Source organism: Microcebus murinus, chromosome 10 (genome assembly GCF_040939455.1).
Source record: "Microcebus murinus isolate Inina chromosome 10, M.murinus_Inina_mat1.0, whole genome shotgun sequence".
Lineage (NCBI taxonomy): Eukaryota > Metazoa > Chordata > Mammalia > Primates > Cheirogaleidae > Microcebus > Microcebus murinus.
The window spans coordinates 48277776-48300443 of NC_134113.1; the positions used below are offsets into that span (position 1 = coordinate 48277776).

The 22668-nt window shown below is 36.8% G+C and overlaps 1 protein-coding gene across 2 annotated transcripts in view; it reads right to left on the bottom strand.

Annotated features, from left to right (window-relative positions):
* GXYLT1 (glucoside xylosyltransferase 1) overlaps positions 1–22668 on the bottom strand; it is a 46559-nt gene that overhangs the window by 17028 nt on the left and 6863 nt on the right. The window contains exons 2-5 of one of the 2 annotated variants that reach the window (XM_012743747.3): positions 15794–15886; positions 8841–9012; positions 5402–5527; positions 1545–1796 (exon numbers count right to left, since the gene is read on the bottom strand). In XM_012743747.3, coding sequence (XP_012599201.2) covers positions 1545–1796; positions 5402–5527; positions 8841–9012; positions 15794–15886 — 643 coding nt within the window. The remainder of the gene's footprint in view (positions 1–1544; positions 1797–5401; positions 5528–8840; positions 9013–15793; positions 15887–22668) is intronic. The other variant, XM_020287498.2, reaches the window with a different exon arrangement.

Sequence of the window (22668 nt, forward strand, 5' to 3'; positions counted from 1 at the left end):
ATCACTATGCATAGTCTAACAATCAGAAAATCACAATTATACTGGTTTTATTTAATAAAACTTTATGGTACATGAACTTTAAAAATTCAAGATATAATAAGAAACTGGGTAACTAAAGAAAGATGTTCTCTGTTAAGCAAGAGCAGAGGTAGTTATCTAGCACTGGTCTCATGACAGACAAAACTAAGTTGAAATCAATATTTTGGAAAGGTTCAAAAAATGGAAGGCTAAAAAATCTAGGTTTACCAAATCAACAGAATATATGAGTGATGGGTACTAGCAGTCAGATTTCTAAGACTGAAACGTTGGCAGATGGCAGTGATGGCTACAAGCCACACTGCTGCCTACACCAAAGATCACAGAAAACAACTCTAAACGAGGCAAAGATTTAAATCAGACATACAGAAGGGAAAAATAAATTCTGTTCCACCAGAAGCCATAAGAAAAATATAGGACAGGTATATACACATACAAACATACATACATACTCATATGATAAAAGACATACTATTCCTTAATGTTTAATTTAGTCCTAACTAGATAAAGGAATAAAGAGTAAGTCTATACCCCCTGGAGGGAAAGCCAACGTGGGTGTTTGCTCAGGAGTCACTGATTTTAGCTAATATTTATCTGCCTTATTATGTGCCACGCTCTGTACTAATAAGCATTTTAAATGGATCTCCTTAAAGTCAACTTAGATAAATAATCCATTTAATATCTCTACTTTTCATTTGAGAGAACTGACATTTGAAAGTTACCTAAATGGCTAGTGGTTAAGTAGTACACAGGTGGCAAAGCTACACATAAAGCCAGCTTGACTCCAGACCATGAAGACTAGAGTGACTTGCAATTTACCAATACTACTAATCTACTTTAAACAGTGAACAGTAAAAGATACTAATGCATTCAGAATGCACCAGCAGAGAATTTAAATGGTCTGACTCTTCCACTGACTCCCACAATTTGAGAGATTAGAAACATGCAGGGTTTTTTTTAAACGTTAACTTCCAGTGATGCCATAGTAGCCAACATTTACTAAGTGTCTGCCACTGTTCTAACTTATTTAATCCTCACAAAGCCCTGAGACATTGGTACTGCTATCGTTCCCATTTTACAGATGAGAAAACCGAAGACCAGAGATGTTGAAAACTTGCTCAAGGTCACTAAGTGACTAAGTGAGGTGCCAGGGTTTGAACCAGACCAACAGGAACCACAACTCTGAGTTATGTCATACTATAGACTCAAGTATTCTATGACTGTACAACTGCAAAATAATGACTGCTTCCTGGAATGACAACCAAAGGAGATGATGTTCACTACTTAGTGCATCATAAGTTTACTGCATTGTAATGCCATCCGGCTTGACCTATTGTAACGCTCTATTAAACAGAATACTATGAACAGGTTTTTCTTCATTTGATATAAACAGAAAAAATCTGAATAGTTCAATCTAGTTTTTAATAAAAGAAAACTAAACTGGAAATCAAACAATTTACAGGGGAAAAAAGTGAAATATTAACCAACTACCTGTATCAGTAACTTACCTTGAAATATTTCCTTCTAATTCGAGTCATGTTCATCAACATAACTCCAGAGTTTACTCCAGTTTTTCCATAGTATGGATGTCTGGCAAAGCGATTATACCATCCTATTCGAGGCTCCTCATGTTCTGGTGCCATTGCAGCAATTTGTGTCGAATTAAATTTCTTTAGTAAAGACCAAATATCATCAACAGGTCGTAAAAAAAGGATATCGGTGTCAACATACAATAGTGAGTCGACTTCTTTCAGGATTAACTATGAGGAGAGATATTTGAATCATTAATTATAATTCTATTTATTTAAGAAAAACATAAAAGAGTCTTTAATTATAAAAGATATACCTAAGAGATAAACTAATTTACTTTTAAATTAACTTTTCCAAAATCTGTCATTTTTGACAACTGCACATATAAGATACTATAATCATCTTTATTAACTTTCAAAGAAAAGCTATAAAAACAAACCAAAACAAAAAACTCAATGCTAACAATTGAGAGAATAAAAGCAGTTCTTCAAAGATCAGGGAGGAAATGTTTTTCATAATAGAAAATAACATTAATTTAGGTGAATTTATATCTCAAAGCCTAATTTCCTAAGATAAATACAGAAATAAACCAATACAAATGAAGATCTTCTGAACTTGTTCCCTCCGCCTCCAACACCGACACTGTCACATAATTTGAGAATCAATTATCAAAAATTGGAATCAGGTTATCGGATTCTTATTTCTATGCTTACTGTCTCCCAACAAATCAAAGAAAATGTGCACTTAGCAACAGGTGAAGACTTGTCTTAAAAAAAAAGATTAACTATGGTGCACTTCCCGAAAATGTAAATCTCCAACATGTGCCTTCCCAGAGATTTTCAAGTGTAATTTTTGTATTTCTGCCTTGCCCATGAAATTTAGAATCTGACTTCTGCAAATTTAAATATACTCCCTACCCTAATCTATTAGCAAGATTCAATGAATAGGTTAAGAAAATATAATGTAAACAAGAGCTTGATCCTCATTCTGCTACTTTTCAAAAGCTGCTACCTCTTCCTGCAACTAAAGTTAATTAAGCTTCCACCTTAATGAGCAGCTACTAGGCTAAATTCATCTAGTTGCTTTCTTAGTTCACTATCAGCCGATTTATTAGCAGCCTGGGGAAAAGATCTGATGGTGGACTGCACAGCTCAAGTAGGAAGGGTTCACTTGCTCAAAGACCTCAATTAAAAAGTGATGTGTGTGTGTGTGTGTGTGTGTGTGTGTGTGTGTGTGTGTGTGTGTGTGTGTGTGTGTGTGTGTGCGCGCGCGCGCTTATGTGTCTGTCTCTCTCTTTTTGGTGGGGAGGGGAGTAGGGAGAATTGTTTTTAATAACAACATTCTGCATCTGTACCATGGCGCATCACCTGTTTACAGACTACTATAACTCTTAGCAGACTACGAAGATGCTGCATAAAGCTCCCAGTTCAATGTGGGGAGCCACTGCCAACTAGAGATCAGACATAAGGGTAAATAATCATCACATACGTATTTTTCTATGGTTCCTTTTAGGGGAAGAAGGCACTGGCACAGTTTATATTATTATAGTTCTTTTCATCTATTTCAAAGGAAGAGAAACTCAGCAAAAAATTTTATCCCTAGGAAAAAAGCATAAATTTACCTAAATCTGGGTAAAAAGATGCAGAAGTAACAATAAAAGCAGGGAGACAATTTGACAGGTTTCAAGTATTTTCTTTTAACACTTAAAATTCCATTTAGGAATTTAACTGGATTACATCTTTAAATGATCTGGCAAATTGTATATGATAACACCAACAATTAAGCTTGTTAATAAAGTGTTAACAAAGTGCCATAGTGCCAAGTGTTAATAAAATACCATAACAAAATGACAGAGAAATGGCCATAACCTCATACTTTTCTTGCGTCACTTATTATTTTTTGAATAACATATATGTGTGATTACTTGTTTAATGTCTGCCTTCCCCATCAGACAGTAGACTCTATGAAAATGAGAAACCTATCTATTCTATTCATTCCTATACACCCAGCACTTCAGTAGAGATGACTGACAGAAAATAGACACTCATTAATTAATGATTGTGATACTGCAATAATTCAATAAAAAATGTATTTTAAAAACTTATAGCCGGGTGCGGTGGCTCACGCCTGTAATTCTAGCACTCTGGGAGGCTGAGGAGGGTGGATTGCTCAAGGTCAGGAGTTCAAAACCAGCCTGAGCAAGAGCAAGACCCCGTCTCTACTATAAATAGAAAGAAATTAATTGGCCAACTAATATATATATATAAAATTAGCCGGGCATGGTGGTGCATGCCTGTAGTCCCAGCTACTCGGGAGGCTGAGGCAGCAGGATTGCTTGAGTCCAGGAGTTTGAGGTTGCTGTGAGCTAGGCTGACGCCACGGCACTCACTATAACCTGGGCAACAAGTGAGACTCTGTCTCAAAACAAACAAACAAAAAAAAAAAAAACTTATAAATCCCACTTGAAGTATCTAAAACTTCTTAGGATTTTTTCCCAATCTTAATCCCTTATGTGTCTTTTACAATGGAGGGGAAGAAAAAGATCCTAAGATTCAAAATTTTTTATGCACAGCAACAAAGGCACTGGTTAGACAGACTTTACTATCAAAATTATAACTTAAATTTAAATCTTACTGATATCTTGGGTTTGGTAAACTATGTTCTTAATATGCTAAGGACTGCCTTAATTCACTTAGCAATAACAAGTAACTAAAAGTTCTTCCCCATAATTCGTATACTTTCCAGAGACTTGTGTGCTTCTTTTTTTTTTTTTTTTTGTGAGACAGAGTCTCACTTTGTTGCCCAGGCTAGAGTGCCGTGGCATCAGCCTCGCTCACAGCAACCTCAACCTCCTGGGCTCAAGCAATCCTTCTGCCTCAGCCTCCCCAGTAGCTGGGACTACAGGCATGCACTACCATGCCCAGCTAATTTTTTCTATATATATATTAGTTGGCCAATTAATTTCTTTCTATTTATAGTAGAAACAGGGTCTCGCTCTAGCTCAGGCTGGTTTCAAACTCCTGACCTTGAGCAATCCACCCACCTCGGCCTCCCAGAGTGCTAGGATTACAGGTGTGAGCCACCGCGCCCGGCCTTGAGTGCTTCTTAAATTCAATATTTCTACTACCATAAGTATTTTTTCATTGCAATACCATAAGTAATTCAAACATCACAGTGGTCTAAACAACTACTGTGAATTTTAAAACTGTGGGTAAAATCAACTCAAAATGGAAGACGTAACCTTACCTCAGAACATTTTCAGATAAAAAAGAAAAAAAAAATTAGGGTATGATACCAGAGAAAACCACCAAAGAATAGCTCCACTGAATAAATGGTTCCCATTTTCCCTTTGAGTTTACATGCTTTAAATTTTGTTAGTGTGTTTAAGCATCAGTTAGAATAGATAAAATGACAGGGTATAAGACTAAAATTATTATTTAATGATGCAATGTACCTCACTTCCCAACTCTAAATGTAGTCCACAAGTTGAAGGTGATATTGCCATTGCATTTCTGCTGGCAACAGACTTGGCTTCATTAAGACCCAGCAACCCTCTATTCCTTCTTAGAGATAAAACAGTTCATAGCAACTGAATACATTAAAATGTAAGTAACTGTATTTCAACAGAAATAACTAAAAATTTTTCATTTTTAACAGGGGTTATTTGACTTGTTCTCCATGAATTTTTTCTCATGTTCAAAAGAAAAATATTAACACCATACATGCACATGTCTATTTAACTGGATTTATATGTTAACTCGTCAGAAACTCATCTGTGTAAAAGTAAGGTTCAAATTAAAAAAAGAAAAAAACACTGGGGGGGGGTGGAACTTACTGGCAAGAATAATCTCTGAGAAGCACAAGGTTTAAAGAGTTTTTTCCATTCCGCAGCATTCTCACTTGGAAAGGTTATGGGGTATAATGTATAATTAAATGTTCGTAGAAATGACCAGCTTTCAAGCTAAAAAATATGAAATAAAAAAAAAAACACAGTTTAGATTTATTTCACTTTGCACTTTCTCTGTAAAATAATAAGCCATACAAAACAAAAAAGCTAAAACTTAAGATAATTTTATGTTGTATACAGTTAAGATTCTTCTCGGCTGGGAGCGGTGGCTCACACCTGTAATCCTAGCACCCTGGGAGGCCAAGGCGGGCGGATTGCTCGAGGTCAGGAGTTCAAAACCAGCCTGAGCAAGAGCAGGACCCTGTCTCTACTATAAATAGAAAGAAATTAATTGGCCAACTAATATATATAGAAAAAATTAGCCGGGCATGGTGGTGCATGCGTGTAGTCCCAGCTACTCAGGAAGCTGAGGCAGCAGGATTGCTTGAGCCCAGGAGTTGGAGGTTGCTGTGAGCTAGGCTGACGCCACAGCACTCACTCTAGCCTGGGCAACAAAGCGAGACTGTGTCTCAAAAAAAAAAGAAAAAAAGATTCTTCTTCTCCACCATTTTCTTTGTGTTCATTCAAAAATCTAAAAATCATAGTAATATGCCAGAAAAACTTCACCATTAAGATCTGAGGCACTTGTACCAGATTCCCTTGTTTAAAAAAAGAAGAAAAAAAAAAGATCTGAGGCACAATGAAAATTAACAGGGTATGAATCACAAAATCCTAAAGTTGAAGGAGCCTTGCAAGTGTTCATCTCACTCAACTTTATCTAATGTATTGAGAGGATTTATATCCTCTCAATCTCTAAACAAATTAAAAGTAGAAGAAGTAAACACTAATACTATTACCATAGTATGTATAATAGATGTTTACATTCAAAGTCACACCAAATATGAAATTTGTTACAAAATATTTGTCCATCAATGCATTGTTTTAATATGCCTGGATATTCCTGATAACAAAATATCTTGATATCTAGCCAATGCCAATTTTTTTTTTTTTTCAGACAGAGTCTCGCTTTGTTGCCCAGGCTAGAGTGAGTGCCGTGGCATCAGCCTAGCTCACAGCAACCTCAAACTCCTGGGCTCAAGCAATCCTGCTGCCTCAGCCTCCCCAGTAGCTGGGACTACAGGCATGCACCACCATGCCCAGCTAATTTTTTCTATATATATTAGTTGGCCAATTAATTTCTTTCTATTTATAGTAGAGACGGGGTCTCGCTCTTGCTCAGGCTGGTTTCGAACTCCTGACCTCGAGCAATCCACCCACCTCGGCCTCCCAGAGTGCTAGGATTACAGGTGTGAGCCACCTCGCCCAGCCGCCAATGCCAATTTTGAAAAAACGATTATAAAATGAAAAACATCTGAAAATCTATAATGATGTTTGCTCTTCAGTATCCTAAATGCCTTTCAAGATACTGAATTATTTCAAATTCAGTTTAAGTATTACCTATCAATCTTGCTTTAATAAAATTGTTGATTCAAATTTCCTAAAGAGCATTCAGAAATAATCTGTGGGGTGAAAAAAACTAGGTTTATATAATAGGTTGAAGATAATAATCTCTTTTGAATTATGACTATGCTTAAGTAATTTTTAAAACATTAATACCTTCCAACATAGTTTAAGGTAATGCCTTTACTTCCAACAACTTTGCTTGCTGTCTCTGTTAAATATTTTAAAACACTAGCACTTTTATCTTCCCTGCTGACTTACTAAAGTCACTTTAAGATCCTTTCAATACCAACTTCAAAATGAAATCATAGTCGGTTTTCATTTAACATTATAATATTTAGTCATCTTTTTGTACAAAAAGCATGTTCCATGAAATATGTGGTATTCCTTCATGAAAAGCAAAACCAAACGTTCTCAGTCATCATTATAGTCAAAGAAAAACTAAGTTTAAAAATATAGTGTAATGTTACATAAGCAATAACTCAGCCAAGTTTGAACATAACACAGAGGTTGCATCTAAGACAAAGTAACAGATGTTTTATTTTTTTATGATATTTTCAAAGGTTTCCACAGTTGGAAGCAGTCTGTTACTATTCTCTTAACCACTAGAACAAGATTAATGCCTCAGTTAATATTTTAAGAAAACAAACCAGATAAAGAGGTCAAGATCACAAAAGTATGTATCAAAAATATAGATACCAGAAATATTTTTAAATAGTAAATAAACCTTCATACCTCTTGGAATCAAATATTTTGACAGAGAACTAAAAGACCTGAGATCACAAATGGTAGTTTTCACTCAATATGCAAAAGGATCTAATTTAAGTTAAAAAAAATATCAAATACTTTTTATATAGTTATTTAGGCCAAGCATAAAAATCCAAATCAGTTTGAGAGATTAGTGGAGACAGAGATAGAAAAACAGAAGGGGCAGCGGGTAGTGCAGATATGAATGAATGAATAATCATTAGCATCATCTTTACCACCATGTCAGAACCCAGGTAGTAAAATTTCAGGTGGATTTCCTTATATATTCTCCTCTCTGTATCTGTTCTCATTTTCTTGCATAGTAAGAATTTTTTTGTTGCTCTTAAGGAGGTTGCAAGGCTGCCCAGATTAAAGAGTTTATATTCTACCCTCACTAACAGCTAGGTCATATAATGAAATGTAAATCTATGGGATTTTGGCAGAAATGTCATGATAACTTCTGGAAAGTGTCCTTAAAAAAAAGAGGAGACTGCCCTTCTTCACTCCTTCCTCTCCTCATGTTGAATAGATGCAATGGTTGGAGCTTGAGTAGCCCATCTTGGATCATAACGAAGAAGCCTCATATTGGAAATGGCTCAGCCACAGTCAGATGAAGACAGAGTCCTTAAAGACTAAGAGCTGCCATATCACCCTGATTACCTACTTTTAAGAGAGAGAGAAATAAAATTCTATCTTGTTTAAGCCACTGTTACTTTGGGTTTTCTGCAACTGCAGCCAAATTGGTTTTAACAAATATAAAACCAAAATAAATAGTTTTCTTATCAAAGCAAGAAGCCACTTCTCTCCATATTCTCAATCAAGAATTCCCTTCCCTTCAAACAGTATTAAAACCTTTGTGTGCACTCTGAGGCACTCCCAAGCCACGGACAGGGACAAAATTAAATAACAAGACTTCTCAGTCAAGACTTCCCGGAACTATAGTCACTAAAATAAAATCACACTTGGCAAATGACTTTAAGTAGCCTACTCCTGTTCAAAAACAAACCTTACACCCTAGATTCGGACTCAGGTGACAGTGGTATAAGAATTATTCCCTACTCTAGGAGGACAGGGTTACAGAATAGATCTTTTTGTCCAATGAAGGAATAAAACAACATTCTATTATAGTATATTATTAAATATTCAACTCTATAACCTTGACTATGTCTCAAATACTTACTCTGTCTTTAAAGCTATCATGTAGCTGATCTTCGGCAAAAATATGGAACTGGAGAGGTTTGATGCTGAAAATGATAGCTGACTTCAACATGGTCATAGTTTCTTCCAGTCTTTCACCACAGGCAACTACGGCTAGGTGCATTTTCTCAACAGGCTGTATTTTCAGACTATACCTAATAAGAAAGAAAATGACATTTTCCAACAGTTTTAGTACATGTTTACAACATGATATTTCTACCATGTTCAAAAACCGAAGTTCAAAACTGCTATTTAAAAAGCTAAGAAATGTCTAATTACCAAATACTGCAATGCCTAATCAACTGTATATTTCTATACTCTCAACCGGCCTTTCTCAACCAATTTTCCTCACTAGGAACCATAGAACACACAAAAAATTACAACTTTCTCAATTCTCCCAAGAATCCATAATTAGCACCACTTCAGCTACCTAGCAGAGAAGTTAATTCATTACTCACACTGGATGCCTTAAGACATCAGGGCTTAATTCTCTCAAGGAACCCACTGAAAAAGGGAACCTCACTGATTTGAAGGTCTTCCATTCAATTTTTAATTTTTTAATTCAATTTTCAATTTTTTGTTATTTAAAAAAACACCCTTAAACACATTCTTTTAAAAAAAATTTTAATAGAAATTACTCTGTGACTATGTCATCTAAAACTTCTTCCCACACTACCTTCCACCAACCAACAGTTCACTGTAAAGCAAGCCCAGTCATAATTACATCCATAAATATTTCAGTATTACAATCTTAAATGATGACAAGAAAAAATTTCCTTCACATAACTTCTTTTAGTGACATACAGTCAGCCCCATTTACCAAATATTCAGCAAAATACAGATATGTCTTTAGAACCTTCTCCCAACACAGCAGCAGTGTGTACCAAAAGGTTTAAGTAACCTCTGAAAGCTCTTGCATCTGCTGTGCTACTTCTTTTGAGTATCTGGTGTTAGCACAGGCTCGGGTCTTTCTAAAGCTCTCTATTCTATTTTGTTGACAGCAGTTAGGAAGAAGTAGTATCTCCTCCCTTGTCTGTACCACCTCCTTTCCCCTCTTTTCTTCTGAGCCCAGCAGTTCATAACACTGAAACAGTATCAGTGGAGCGGAAACTATTTATGCTTTCTAAATCCTTAACAAGAGGACATGAATCCAGTTCATCTCAAAACAGTGGAAGCCACAATGACACAAGTTGCAGACAAGGCAATCAAGACACACAACACTTGACAGAACTCTAAATTAGCTCATCCTTCCAGTAACTGCCTCTGATCCTACTTCTCATGGGGGTATAAAGGCCTTCATTAAAGCATCATGATGAGACTCTACAACAGGCTCAGATTGCTCAACTGGCCCACAACTATTAATAGAACTTGCCCAAAGTCAAAAGCCAAGAGAAGACTTAAAATTAAGCTACAACAGTCATATGCTGTTTTACACAGGATCCTCTACATACAGAGACAAGAAGTATATTAAACCTTAAGAAAAATAAGCTCTAAAATCAGCCCCAGGGACTCCCACTCCTAGGCTTTCTGACAAGGGTTGTTCTGGCCACACAGCTAGAGCTCTTTCCACCAGTTTCTGCAGTTACTGTCTACTGCATCTGCCTTTCTGTCAGGTGTCCCTCTTATTAAAACTATTATATATAGTACAGGCTCCAACATCTAAACTGACAAAACAAAACATAATTTAAAAGACATGTCTCTGACCACCATGCTGTCCCTAGACCCCAAGGACAGGAAAATCAACTGCAACTAGAAGAATCTAAAGTAAACTTCTACATTACAGGAAGTGTTGACTATAACCTTCTAAGCAGTCCCAGGGAAGCAGCCATTCAAATAATTTTGGCCCCAGTTGAATGGTAGAATCTTGTCAGGGTCTATAAAAATGGGCTATATTTTAATCATAGTGTGAATAAGAGAAAAGTCCTTGTGGATTTAAAGATACATTATCCAAAGGACATTTTTTTTTTTTTTTTTTGAGACAGAGTCTCACTCTGTTTCCCAGGCTAGAGTGCTGTGGCGTCAGCCTAGCTCACAGCAACCTCAAACTCCTGGACTGAAGCAATCCTCCTGCCTCAGCCTCCCAAGTAGCTGGGACTACAGGCATGTGCCACCATGCCAGGCTAATTTTTTCTATATATTTTTAGTTGGCCAATTAATTTCTTTCTATTTTTAGTAGAGATGGGGTCTCGCTCTTGCTCAGGCTGGTCTTGAACTCCTGACCTCGAGTAATACACCCGCCTCGGCCTCCCAGAGTGCTAAGATTACAGGTGTAAGCCATCGCGCCCGGCCCAAAGGACATTTTTAAGTCAAACCTATTTTTCTACAGATACATGATTAGAAGAAATTCTTCAAATCATTTAAAGATAATACCTGAAGGTTTCCATGGTTAAACTTGGCATAACCTCAACGTTGAAAATCAACATCAAAATTATGACAGTAATTTTCAGTTTTCATTTGAAAACATATTAGATTTAAAAAAAAGAATCCATGAGTCCAAAATGATATTAAATAAAGGGATAAGGGGAGGGACCTTTTTTAAAAAGATGAATACCAACCAATAGACATAAAAGAAATGACAGAACTATAAAACTCACTACTTTGTAATCACAATTGTAACAGATAATTTGGACAAGAGTAATCAATGGATGCCAAAACCACACTGTAACCAAGTATTTCCCCCACACATTATAAAAGGGATAAAGATACTGCTGCAGCGTATAAACGTTGAGACCACCCTCTTGACCACATGATCAAACTTAACCAATAATGTTAAACTTATGACATCAGATGCCTCCTGACATGCCCAAAGAAAACTACAGTATCTCCCATGCAGTAATCCTGCCAAAAATCCTGAATCTGATCATAAGGAGACAGTCAGGCAAATCCAAATTAAGGGACATTCTGCAAAACTAAACAAAAATATCAAGTCACAAAAGATACCACCACATGGTATCAACCTGCAAAGAGATGACAGTCTAGATTCACAATCACACAGATGTACCACAACCAAGAGGATACAGAGAAGGGAGATGCAGTGGGCAGTGAAGGGAGATTGCACAGTTGGGTAAGTGATGAGTACAGCAGTTAAGGGAATAGGAAAAAAGAGGTAGCCATGCGTAGCAGTGTAAAAGGAGAAGGGTGAGAAGAGTCAATGTGGACTGACATGTGGAGAAAGGCAGCTGTAAAATACAGGTCTGATGCTCAGAAAAGAACTCTATTGGAAATAACAGTTAAACAAATTATTCTGTGACTATCCAGGGAATGAGAGAAAAGAGCAGAATACTAAGGAACACATTTAGGCAACAGGGATAGAGGAGTGCAGGAGAGAAATCAAAGAGCTAAGATACTGGTTTGGTCTCCAAAGATTGACAGAGTTGAAAGAAAATGAGGTGGTAAACGGCGTCAAATGGACAAGTAAAGTAAGATTAGGACCCAGAAGAACAATTCAGAGGTCAGGGGTGACTGCAAGGAGAGTCAGGTGACAGATTCTGCTCCTAGATGGTTGAGGTGTGAAGGTTTTTATTTAAGGAAGTAAAATCAGTAGGTAGATATTCTTAAGTTTGCTGGTGAGTGGAAAGATAGTAAACAGGTGATGCCTTAAAGCAAGCTGTTGTAGGGATTTTGTGTTTGGTTTTGTTTTAAGAACAGAAGAGATGTGAGCATTCAGACATGCTACTGGGAAGCAATCAGTCAAACAGGAGACAGAGCAAATGCAGATACAAATTACTTTTTTTTTTGAGACAAAGTCTCACTCTGTTGCCTGGGATAGAGTTAAGTGGTGTCAGCCTAGCTCACAGCAACCTCCAACTCCTGGGCTCAAGCTATCCTTCTGCCTCAGCCTTCCGAGTGGCTGGGATTACAGGCATGCGCCACCATGCCCAGCTAATTTTTTCTATATGTATTTTAATTGGCCAATTAATTTCTTTCTAATTTTAGTAGAGATGGGGTCTCGCTCTTGCTCAGGCTGGTTTCAAACTTGAGCTATCCGCCCACCTTGGCCTCCCAGAGTGCCAGGATTACAGGCGTGAGCCACCGTGCCCGGCCTCAAATTACTTCTTAAGTTCTCAAAGAGAAATAAAACTGTAAGCATGAAATGCTTTCTAAAACTCAATGGAATGATATGTAGCTACTGACATGATAATTTAAAGACTATATTATGTGGAAAAAGTATAATTTTAAACTCAAAATTCAAGATTAGTCTATAATCACAACTTTGTAAAAGCCTAATATGTACATGAATGATGAAAACACTTGTGAGTTGAGGCCATTTTTATTTTTTGTATCATTTTATGTTCACTGTATAATAATTGGTAGGAAATGATCCCTCAGATAAGCTATGATCAAAATTATATTAAGAATTCAAGTTGGGAAAACTAAAAGAGGCCTGGGAAGAAGAATGCAGTGCCCAGCTAAGGGACTCCCTAATGCCAGGCAGAATGTGACACCAAAGTAGATAGTAACGGGGAATTCCAAAGAAGCTTTACCAGGTGGTGAGAGAAGCTCTTAAAGTCAGGCAAAAATGATGTATTATGTAAATACTGAAATGGAGGGTAAGAATGATATGGCCATTTCATGCCATTTTGGCTTGTCTACATGTTTGAAATAGGGTGATTAAATGCAAGGGACCCTTTGTTCTAAGTAAGAAACTAAGTTGGAGAGATTTTTACATAATATGATACATATAACAAAATAGTTACTATTTTTTATGTAATCCTATGATATAATGGATGCAATATTACAGGTAGAAAGTATAACAGAGGAATACAACTTCTAAAATCTCAAATTTGGTATTTTATTACTCATGCTGTAATTTACAAAAGGGTCTGGGGTATATAAATCAGAGTATACTGAAGTTTTCAAGTTTACCCAGCTTCCAGAGTTAGCAGAATTATGTCACAAGGCAAAGTGGTACTTGTCGATACTCCATTCCTTAACTAATATTCATAAGAATGAAAATGTATGAAGCTCTAATTCTCCAAAATTATAAACAAACTCAAGGGTAAGATTATCTTTAAAAGTTGGAATACTCTGACTTGGACTGATGCATATTGAAATTTCAATCACCCAATCTCTTCCACAACAATAGGATATAATTCAAATATCTGATTTCAACTATTGTTGAAAGTTGTTGTTCATGGAATGCATATTGTTTTGAGAATGTAACAATTTAAAAATACACACAATGAATAGATATTAAGAATGCAATTCTCAGAGAGAGTAGCATGGTGGTTACCAAGGGGGTGGGGGCAAGTTATGGGATGGGGAGATGTTGACCAGAGGGTACAAAGTTCAAGTCAGATAGGAGGAATAAGTTTTTAAGATCTATTGCACAGCAAAGTAGCCATAATTAATGATGTATCAAATATTTCAACACTGCTAAGAGAATAGGTTTTAAATGTTCTCGCTACAAAATAAATAAACAAATGTGATATATGTTAATGAGCTTGTTATAATCATTCCAGTGTATACATACATCAAAACATCACATTGCACCCCATCAATATATATTTGTCAATTAAAAATAAAAATTTTAATTAAAAAATTTTTTTAAATAAAGTTCTTCCTACCTAGAACACTTCACCTCCTGTCCTTGAACCTAGCTAACAAACTAACTGTTCATCATCTAGTCACTCCCTCCAGGAAGCCCCTCCCTGATGCTATAAGATGACTCATCAGTTACAACTTGTCACCCTTTATTGTAATCTCAGGTTTACTAGTGTGAGGCCCCCTTAGAATGTAAGCTCCAGAAGGATAGAGCCACATTAACCTGACTCAAGAGTCTGGTTCTTAGCACCCAGGCGAACAGAATGAGTAGAATTAACATTTCAATGAATCATAAAGATACAGTAAAAACAGGCTGGGCGTGGTGGCTCACACCTGTAATCCTAGCATTCTGGGAGGATGAGGCAGGAGGATCCCTCAAGGTCAGGAGTTTGAAACCAGCCTGAGCAAGAGCGAGACCCCGTCTCTACTAAAATTAGAAAGAAATTAATTGGCCAACTAAAAATATATAGAAAAAATTAGCCTGGCATGGTGGTGCATGCCTGTAGTCCCAGCTACTTGGGAGGTTGAGGCAGGAGGATTGCTTGAGCCCAGGAATCTGAGGTTGCTGTGAGCTAGGCTGACGCCATGGCACTCTAGCCCAGGCAACAAAGCGAGACTCTGTCTCCAAAAAAAAAAAAGATACAGTAAAAACACATGATTCTCAAAGAAATTTTACTCTATGGAAGGATATTTCAAGATACTACCCCACTCCCCTCTGCTACTATCTCAGGGAGAGAGCTTGAGAGCCACTGCCTTATGCCATTCCTATCAACACTTGTTTCTTTCATCGAAAATTAGAGCAGGAAGGGACCCCAGAGGTCAGTCAATCCAATACCTTCATTATAGAGAGAAATGAACAAAGCCAAACTATTTGGTAACTTAAAAGATCAATAAACAATGTCATATCATTTGCTGCTTCCTCAAATACTTATCTTTATCCTCCCATTTCCAATATTCAATCTCTCTGTTAATAACTAAAATCCTTCCCCAGTTGTTCCCAACCACCTACCGGATGTTTTTTTAGTATACCTGCTTTAAATTAAATGCTATATATATCTATATCTGTAAATGTCAGTGGAAACCTATCTTTATCACCTGTTTATCACTTTATCACATGTTACCTAAAGTTAGATCATAAATTCTCCTAAGAACAATGGTTTACCTTAATAACATATTAAAAGAATTTAGAGCAGTTATATGCAGCATGTACCAAAAATTCATAACTACAAAATGGGAAAAAGAAATAGAAAACTCCACCAGAAAATAAATTTACTTCCATAATATTAAAATATAAGAAAAGAAACATTTTTACATCCTATTACAATCAAAAGTTTTATTACCTACTATCTACTCTTACCTACACTGATCTATCAATTAAATGTAAGTGCCTACCTAAAAGCCGCTTCCCAAAAGCAGTTCATTCCACAAACATCAGAGGGCAGCATCCAATAGGGATTCCAGTAACACAGAGAGAAATCTTTACACCTAACAGAGTAAGACAGAAATATCCTATGTGAGTATTTTGGTTGGGAACTAACAAGGAATTTGCTCAGTAACACATTAACTTACTGTTCTATTTCAGAGAAACAAACCAGCAAATCCAAGTTGCTATAAGTGTTGTTGTTGTTTTAGAAAATTGATTTCTCCCTCACTTAGGACACCATTATTTTAAATAAGACTTGAAGGTAAAATATACCACTGATTGGCAAAGTTTTCTAGTCAGTAACTCTCCTGATATACTAAAATCCCATCACCTGATGATAGAGACAAACTATGTCTTCTAAAATTTTCTCCATGGACTACGCATATTTCCCTAGAACAAAATCCATTTCAGCCGAACAAAATATTTGCTTATCCTGAAACAAAATAAAAATGCCACATATGCTCGTCTGCTTGCTGCTAAAAAAAAAAAAAAAAAAAAAAAAAAAAAAAAAAAATGCCACAAATGCTGGTAGAAAGGGTAAAGAGCATCTTCTAAGTTAATCTTATATCCAACCTATTTGTATGGTGTTTTAAACTGAAAAATAAGAAATCATAATGGCCAACAGGTATATGAAAAAATGCTCAACATCTCTAATTATTGGTGAAATGCAAAACCACAATGAGATATCATCTCATCCCAGTTAAAATGGCTACTATCAAAAAGAAAAAATAACAGATGTTGGGGAGGATGCAGAGAACAGGAAGCACTAGTATGGGGCTGGTGGGAATGTAAATCAGTACAGCTACTATGGAGATCAGTGTGGAGATTCCTCAGAAAACTAAAAATATCCAGTGATGGATGTTCTGAAGGCCCTGGCTTCACCACAATGCAATATATCAATGTAGCAAAATTGCACCTGTACCCCATGAATATAAACAAATTAAAAAAAAACCACCTAAAAATAGAACTACTATATAATCCAGCAATCCCACTTACAGGGTATACATCCAAAAGAAAAGAAATCAGAATATCAAAAAGGTATCTGCACTCTCGTCTCTATTGCAGCACTATTCATAATAGCCAAGATATGGATCAATCTAAGTATCCTACAGCAGATGAACAGGTGAAGGAAATGTAGTACATAGGTAAATATGATGGAATATTATTCAGCCATTAAAAATGAAATCTTTTCATTTGCAGCAACATGGATAGAACTAGAGGACATCAGGTTGAGTGACACAAACCAGGAACAGAATGACATATCACATGTCAGAAATGGGAGCTCAAAAAGTGGATCTCACACAGGTGGAAAGTAGAATGGTGGCCACCAGAGGCTAAAAAAGAGTAGGGGTGTAGAGGTATGAAAAGAGGTTGGTTCATGGGTACAAAAATACAATTAGATAGAAGGAATAAGTTCTAGTATTCAATAGCACAGCATGGTGACAACAGTTAACAAATATTTATTATATACTTCAAAACATCTGTAAGAAAGATTTGACATGTTCCCAACAGAAAGAAATGATAAATGTTTGAAGTGATGGATACCCTAATTACTCTGATTTGATCACTACACATTGTATTCATGTATCAAAATATCAGTGTACTCTAGAAATATGTACAATGGATATGTATCAAAATATTAATAAAAAAAGAAATCATGCTGCCCAGTTTCAATATTTACATCGTCTCAGTTTCATATTACACAAGCTAAAATGGAGGATCAAGTGTGGTCTTTCTTCTTAGATTGCACGTTGGAGCTAAAAAGGCCTCATGTTACAGAAAGTACGTGTTCCATTGTTATTTCTTTTCAAAACAATAGCCTAAAGTTCACTACAATGGAGGCCTCGGTACTAAAGTATGTACAAAGTCAGGGTGAGTCACTAAACCAGGCCACTTCATACCTCATCACTATGTAGCTTTGCTTTCTCTTGTTTTGAATTCAATTAAAAGTTACTGTTCTTATATCAAAGTCTATGAAATTACTGATTGACAAAAATCTATTATCACATCTCTCAAAAATGTCAACAGTCTAAGGCAGGAGTTCTCAGCCCTGGCTGCATAATGAAATCACCCACAGAGTCCCACATCAGACTTACTAAATCAGAATCTCTGGGAACAGGGTCTGGCACTGGTGGTTTTTTAAATGCTGCTTATTGGCTGGGCACTGTGGCTCACACCTATAATCCTAGCACTCTGGGAGGCCGAGGCAGGAGGATTGCTTGAGGTCAGGAGTTAGAGACCAGTCTGAGCAAGAGTGAGACCCCCATCTCTACTAAAAATAGAAAAAAAAAAAATTAGCTGGGCATGGTGGTGCGTGCCTACTCAGGAGACTGAGGCAGGAGAATAGCTTAACCTCAGGAGTCTGAGGTTGCAGTGAGCCCTGATGATGCCACTGTACTCTAGCCATGGCAACAGAGCAGGATCCTGTCAAAAAAGAAAAAAAAGTAGAGTCTATCTCCCCTTATCCAGAATCTAGGTGGGCTCTGTGACTGCTTTGACAAATAGAGTATGGTGATATGATACTGTGCCAATTTCCAAACCCTCGCCTCAAGAGCAACTTCCGCCTCCTGTCTCCTGGAACACTCTTTGAAGCCAGTCTCTATGATGTAAGAAGCCCAAGGCATATGGAGAAGCCATTTGAGAGGACCCAGGTCAACAGCCCCAGCTGAGCTCACAGTCCTCTTCTCAATGCCAAATCCCACTTTTCCTCTAGCCATTCATTCAACAAATCAATAAATTATCTACCGAATGACCACCTACATGGGGTAAATACTGAAAACACAATAGTGATTAATACGGACATGGATCATACCATCTAGCAGGGAATAACAGAATGTCATCTTGGATAGTGCAATACAGGAAACATACCCAACATCCAGGTTACACAATTCTTCTACTTTTATGTCTTCTTCCCTTCAGTTAAAAATGGCAAATCTTGGACCTTGTAATCACCTAAAACTGCAATCCTAAACTACAACACCTCATATCTCAGACTAGTCTTTAATCCTGTAGGTCATTAAATATAAAATGTACAATTTCAAATCAAAAGTGTTTATTACATCTCAAATAAGAAGCATTACAATTGAAGTATGTACCTAATTATCCACACAGTCTCTCCATATTAACAGTAGCTTGTTTATGTCAGCAGCAAAGAAGCTGGAGAACAAGTGGTGATGAAATCACAAAAGGTATTTTCCACCACCTGTTGAAAATTAAATATTTGTCCCTGCAGGAAGTGGTCCAAAGCCTGGAAGAACTGGCAGTCAGCTGGCGCAAGATGTGATGAATGCAGTGGATGACAGAGAGTTTCCAAGTCCAACCTCTGTAGCTTGAGCAGTGTTGTTTGTGTGACATGTGGTGGAGCATTGTCTTGCAAGAGGATTGGTGTGTCTCTGTTGACCAATCTCGGCTGCTTAATCTCAAGCATCATCATCATTTCACCCAATTCGTTGAAGTAAATATCTGTTGTAATCAACTGACCAGATTTCATGAAGCTGTAGTGGATAATACCAATGCTGGGCTACCAAACAAGACACAATTAGCTTTTTTTGATGAATATTCAGTTTTTGACTGTGTTTCAGCACTTCATCTTTATCCAACCCTTGAGCTGAATTCCTGTGATTGTCAAAAAGAATCAATTTTTCGTCACACATAACAATATGACGTAGAAATAGTTTGCTTTTATGTCACGACAGCAAAGAAAGGCCAGCTCTGAGATGATTACTCTTCTGACACTGGTTTAATGAAGGTGGAATCATCTATCCAGCTTCTTTACCTTGCCAATTTGTTTCAAATGGTCCAATATTGTTGGAATAGTAACATCAAACCTTGCTGCTAATTCACACATAGGTTGAGATGGATTCACTTCCACTACAGCTTTCAGCTCATCATTATCCACCTTGGTCTCAGGTCACCCACGTGGCTCATTTTCAAGATTAAAATCATCAGAACTGGGGCATTGTTACTTTGAGATAGGAGTCTGCCAATCTCCTCAATTGCTGGCAAATCAATAAACTCCTCTTTCCTTCTCCTCAAAAAAATAAAAATTAAAAAAAAAAATCACCAGAATGGAACTTCTCAAACCATCCATGTACTGTGCGTTCACTAGCCACGTCCTTCCCAAACACTTTATTTTGAGCTGTCTGTGAAGCATTGGTTCCACGAAAATAACACAAACTTTTGACTTATCCATGGTTTCACAAAAATTGCTCTAAAAAAATTTTGAAAGATAATCACAAGCCCGACCGTGCATTTGAAAGGCATGTATTGTAAAAGATGCATCTTCATAATAAACATAGAATAAGTGTCAAAGTGAAATGTCAGAGATACCAACTGTCAAACTTAGTACTTAGGGAAACTGGACATTTCATATCTAATGACCTAAATAATTCTCCACATCCCATTATATCTGTTTGGAAATCATTCAGCCCTCCAATCACATGCTTCCTAATTATAAGCTCCCTTCTCTATCCATTCCCCTCCCCACTCATACTACATCACATGGTCCATTCACTTTCTTACATCCAAAACTTCTAACTTCTACCTCATTCTTTCACCATATCTTTTCTGTATAATCCCACATTAAAACCAAGCTATTCATTCACCTTCTCAGATGAATACTAAACAACAGTTGACACAACTATGCTGATTAGAAGTATACACTCAGGAGGATGTTGGTACTTTGAGACAGGAGTCTGCCAACCTCCTCATTGGCTGGCAAATTAATAAACTTCTCTTTCCTTCCCCTCAAAAAACAAAAAACAAAACAAAAAAAACTTCAGTCTTTCCCTTAGCTAGCCCCAGCCCCTCAAGCCTACTACCAACTGCAGATGCATTCCACTTGCCCTTTATTGCTCATCTTCTTCTTAGTGGTCCTTAAAGACCTCCTTGTACAAATTAGCCCTTCTTTCTCCTTACTCAGTAATGTCTATTTGTAATTTACAACTTTATACTTAAGGGTAATTAAGGATTATACAATACTGCTCATTATCATGTGCCTGCGCCTGCCTCTGATGGGGGAAGTATGTACCCCTGCCTCATTTACTGACTTTGACCTCATCCAAGTAACTTCCTTTGGGCAAAGTAATGTGAACAGACAACATTGAGGCATCAGAGTAAAAGCTTCAATGGCGATTGTGAAATTTAATCTGGCCTTACTCATCGCGTACCATGAGATTGGGCATATCCAATGCAGACTGCTCCTTCAGCCTGCGTCCCAGAATGAGGAGATACACAAAGCAAAGTCATCTCCATAGACATGTAATGTGTGCAAGAAAAAAACATTTGTTATAAACCGCTAAGATGTTTGGGGTTGTTACAAAGCAAAGCAGAATAATACAAGCCATAATTCCTGTTTCAAGTTAAAATTTAATAGTTTCCAGTATATTCACAAAGTTTGCAACCATGACCCAACAGTTACATTTCTAGGTATGTACCCAAGAGAACTAAAAACGTATGTTCATAGAATTATACATGAATGTTCATAGCAGCATTATGCATAATAGCCAAAAAGTAGAAAACAACCAAAATGCTCATCAACTAATGAATGAATAAACAAAAGTGGTATATCCATACAATGGAATATTATTTGTCCATAAAAAGGAATGACGTGTGGTGATACATGCTACAGTTGATCAACCTTGAGAACATTATCCTAAGAAGCCAGATTCAAAAGGCCACATATTCTGGGATTCATTTATTAATAGATGAAATGCCCAGAACAGGCAAATCTATGGAGACAAATGATTATGGACAAATCTATGGAGACAAATCCATTACTATTAATGCATACAGGGTTTCTTTTTGGTTTTTGGTTTTTTTTTTTTTTTTTTTTTTTTGAGACAGTCACTGTGGCTAGAGTGTCTGTCACTGTGGCTAGAGTGCAGTGGCAATCATCATAGCTCACAGCAACCTCAAACTGCTGGGCTCAAGCAATCCTCTTGCCTCAGCCTCCTGAGTAGTTGGGACTACAGGCACATGCCACCAAGCCCAGCTAATTTTTTTAATTTTGGGGAGAGATGGGATCTTGTTCAGGCTTGTCTTGAACTCATGACCTCAAGTGATCCTCCCGCCTCTGTCTCACTCCCTAGGATTACAGGGGTTAGACACCACACCCAGCCTAGTTTCTTTTTGAAGTGATGATTAATTCCACAAAGGATGAATACAGACACAACTGGATGGGAAAAATCAAGTTTTAGGTAAGTTTCTTGACCATAATTCAATGTCAAAAATCACATAGTAAAGAATGTTTTTCTTTCTTTACCAGAATATAAGAACATATGCATTAGTGAATACACATGCTGTTTACTATTTTTAAAAATAATCATAAAACACTGAGGGACTGCTGGTAAGAAGTGGAATAATTTATTTAAACTTTCTTAACTCCCAAATATCCATTCTCTCACAAAAAAAACTAGTTTTAGAGATTAAGATAAAAACTAGAAACTCATACTGAGAACTCATTATGTACCAGTAACTCATTATAAGCAATAAGTTAGGAAAAGCAACTAATCTGAAGACAGCAATTGTAATTTCAGATCTAAAAGAAAAATTTAAGTTTAAAAATATTGGAAAAGTGAAGGTACCCATGCAGGTTCTGATTATCAGCTGTTTAAAACTGTTTAAAGTAGAATACTATATGTTCAACATTCATAAAAGTAACTCTATTAAATAATTTTAATGGGGCAAAACAATAAGCTGAACTAAATAGGTATGATTTCATTAAACAGTGACATCCAAAAGCAGTGAAGTCCATAAACGTGAATTTTTTCTCTATGGATCAAACTGAAATAAAACTTTACTATGGCTCATCCTCAAATTTCATAAAGCTCAATGCATCTAGCTC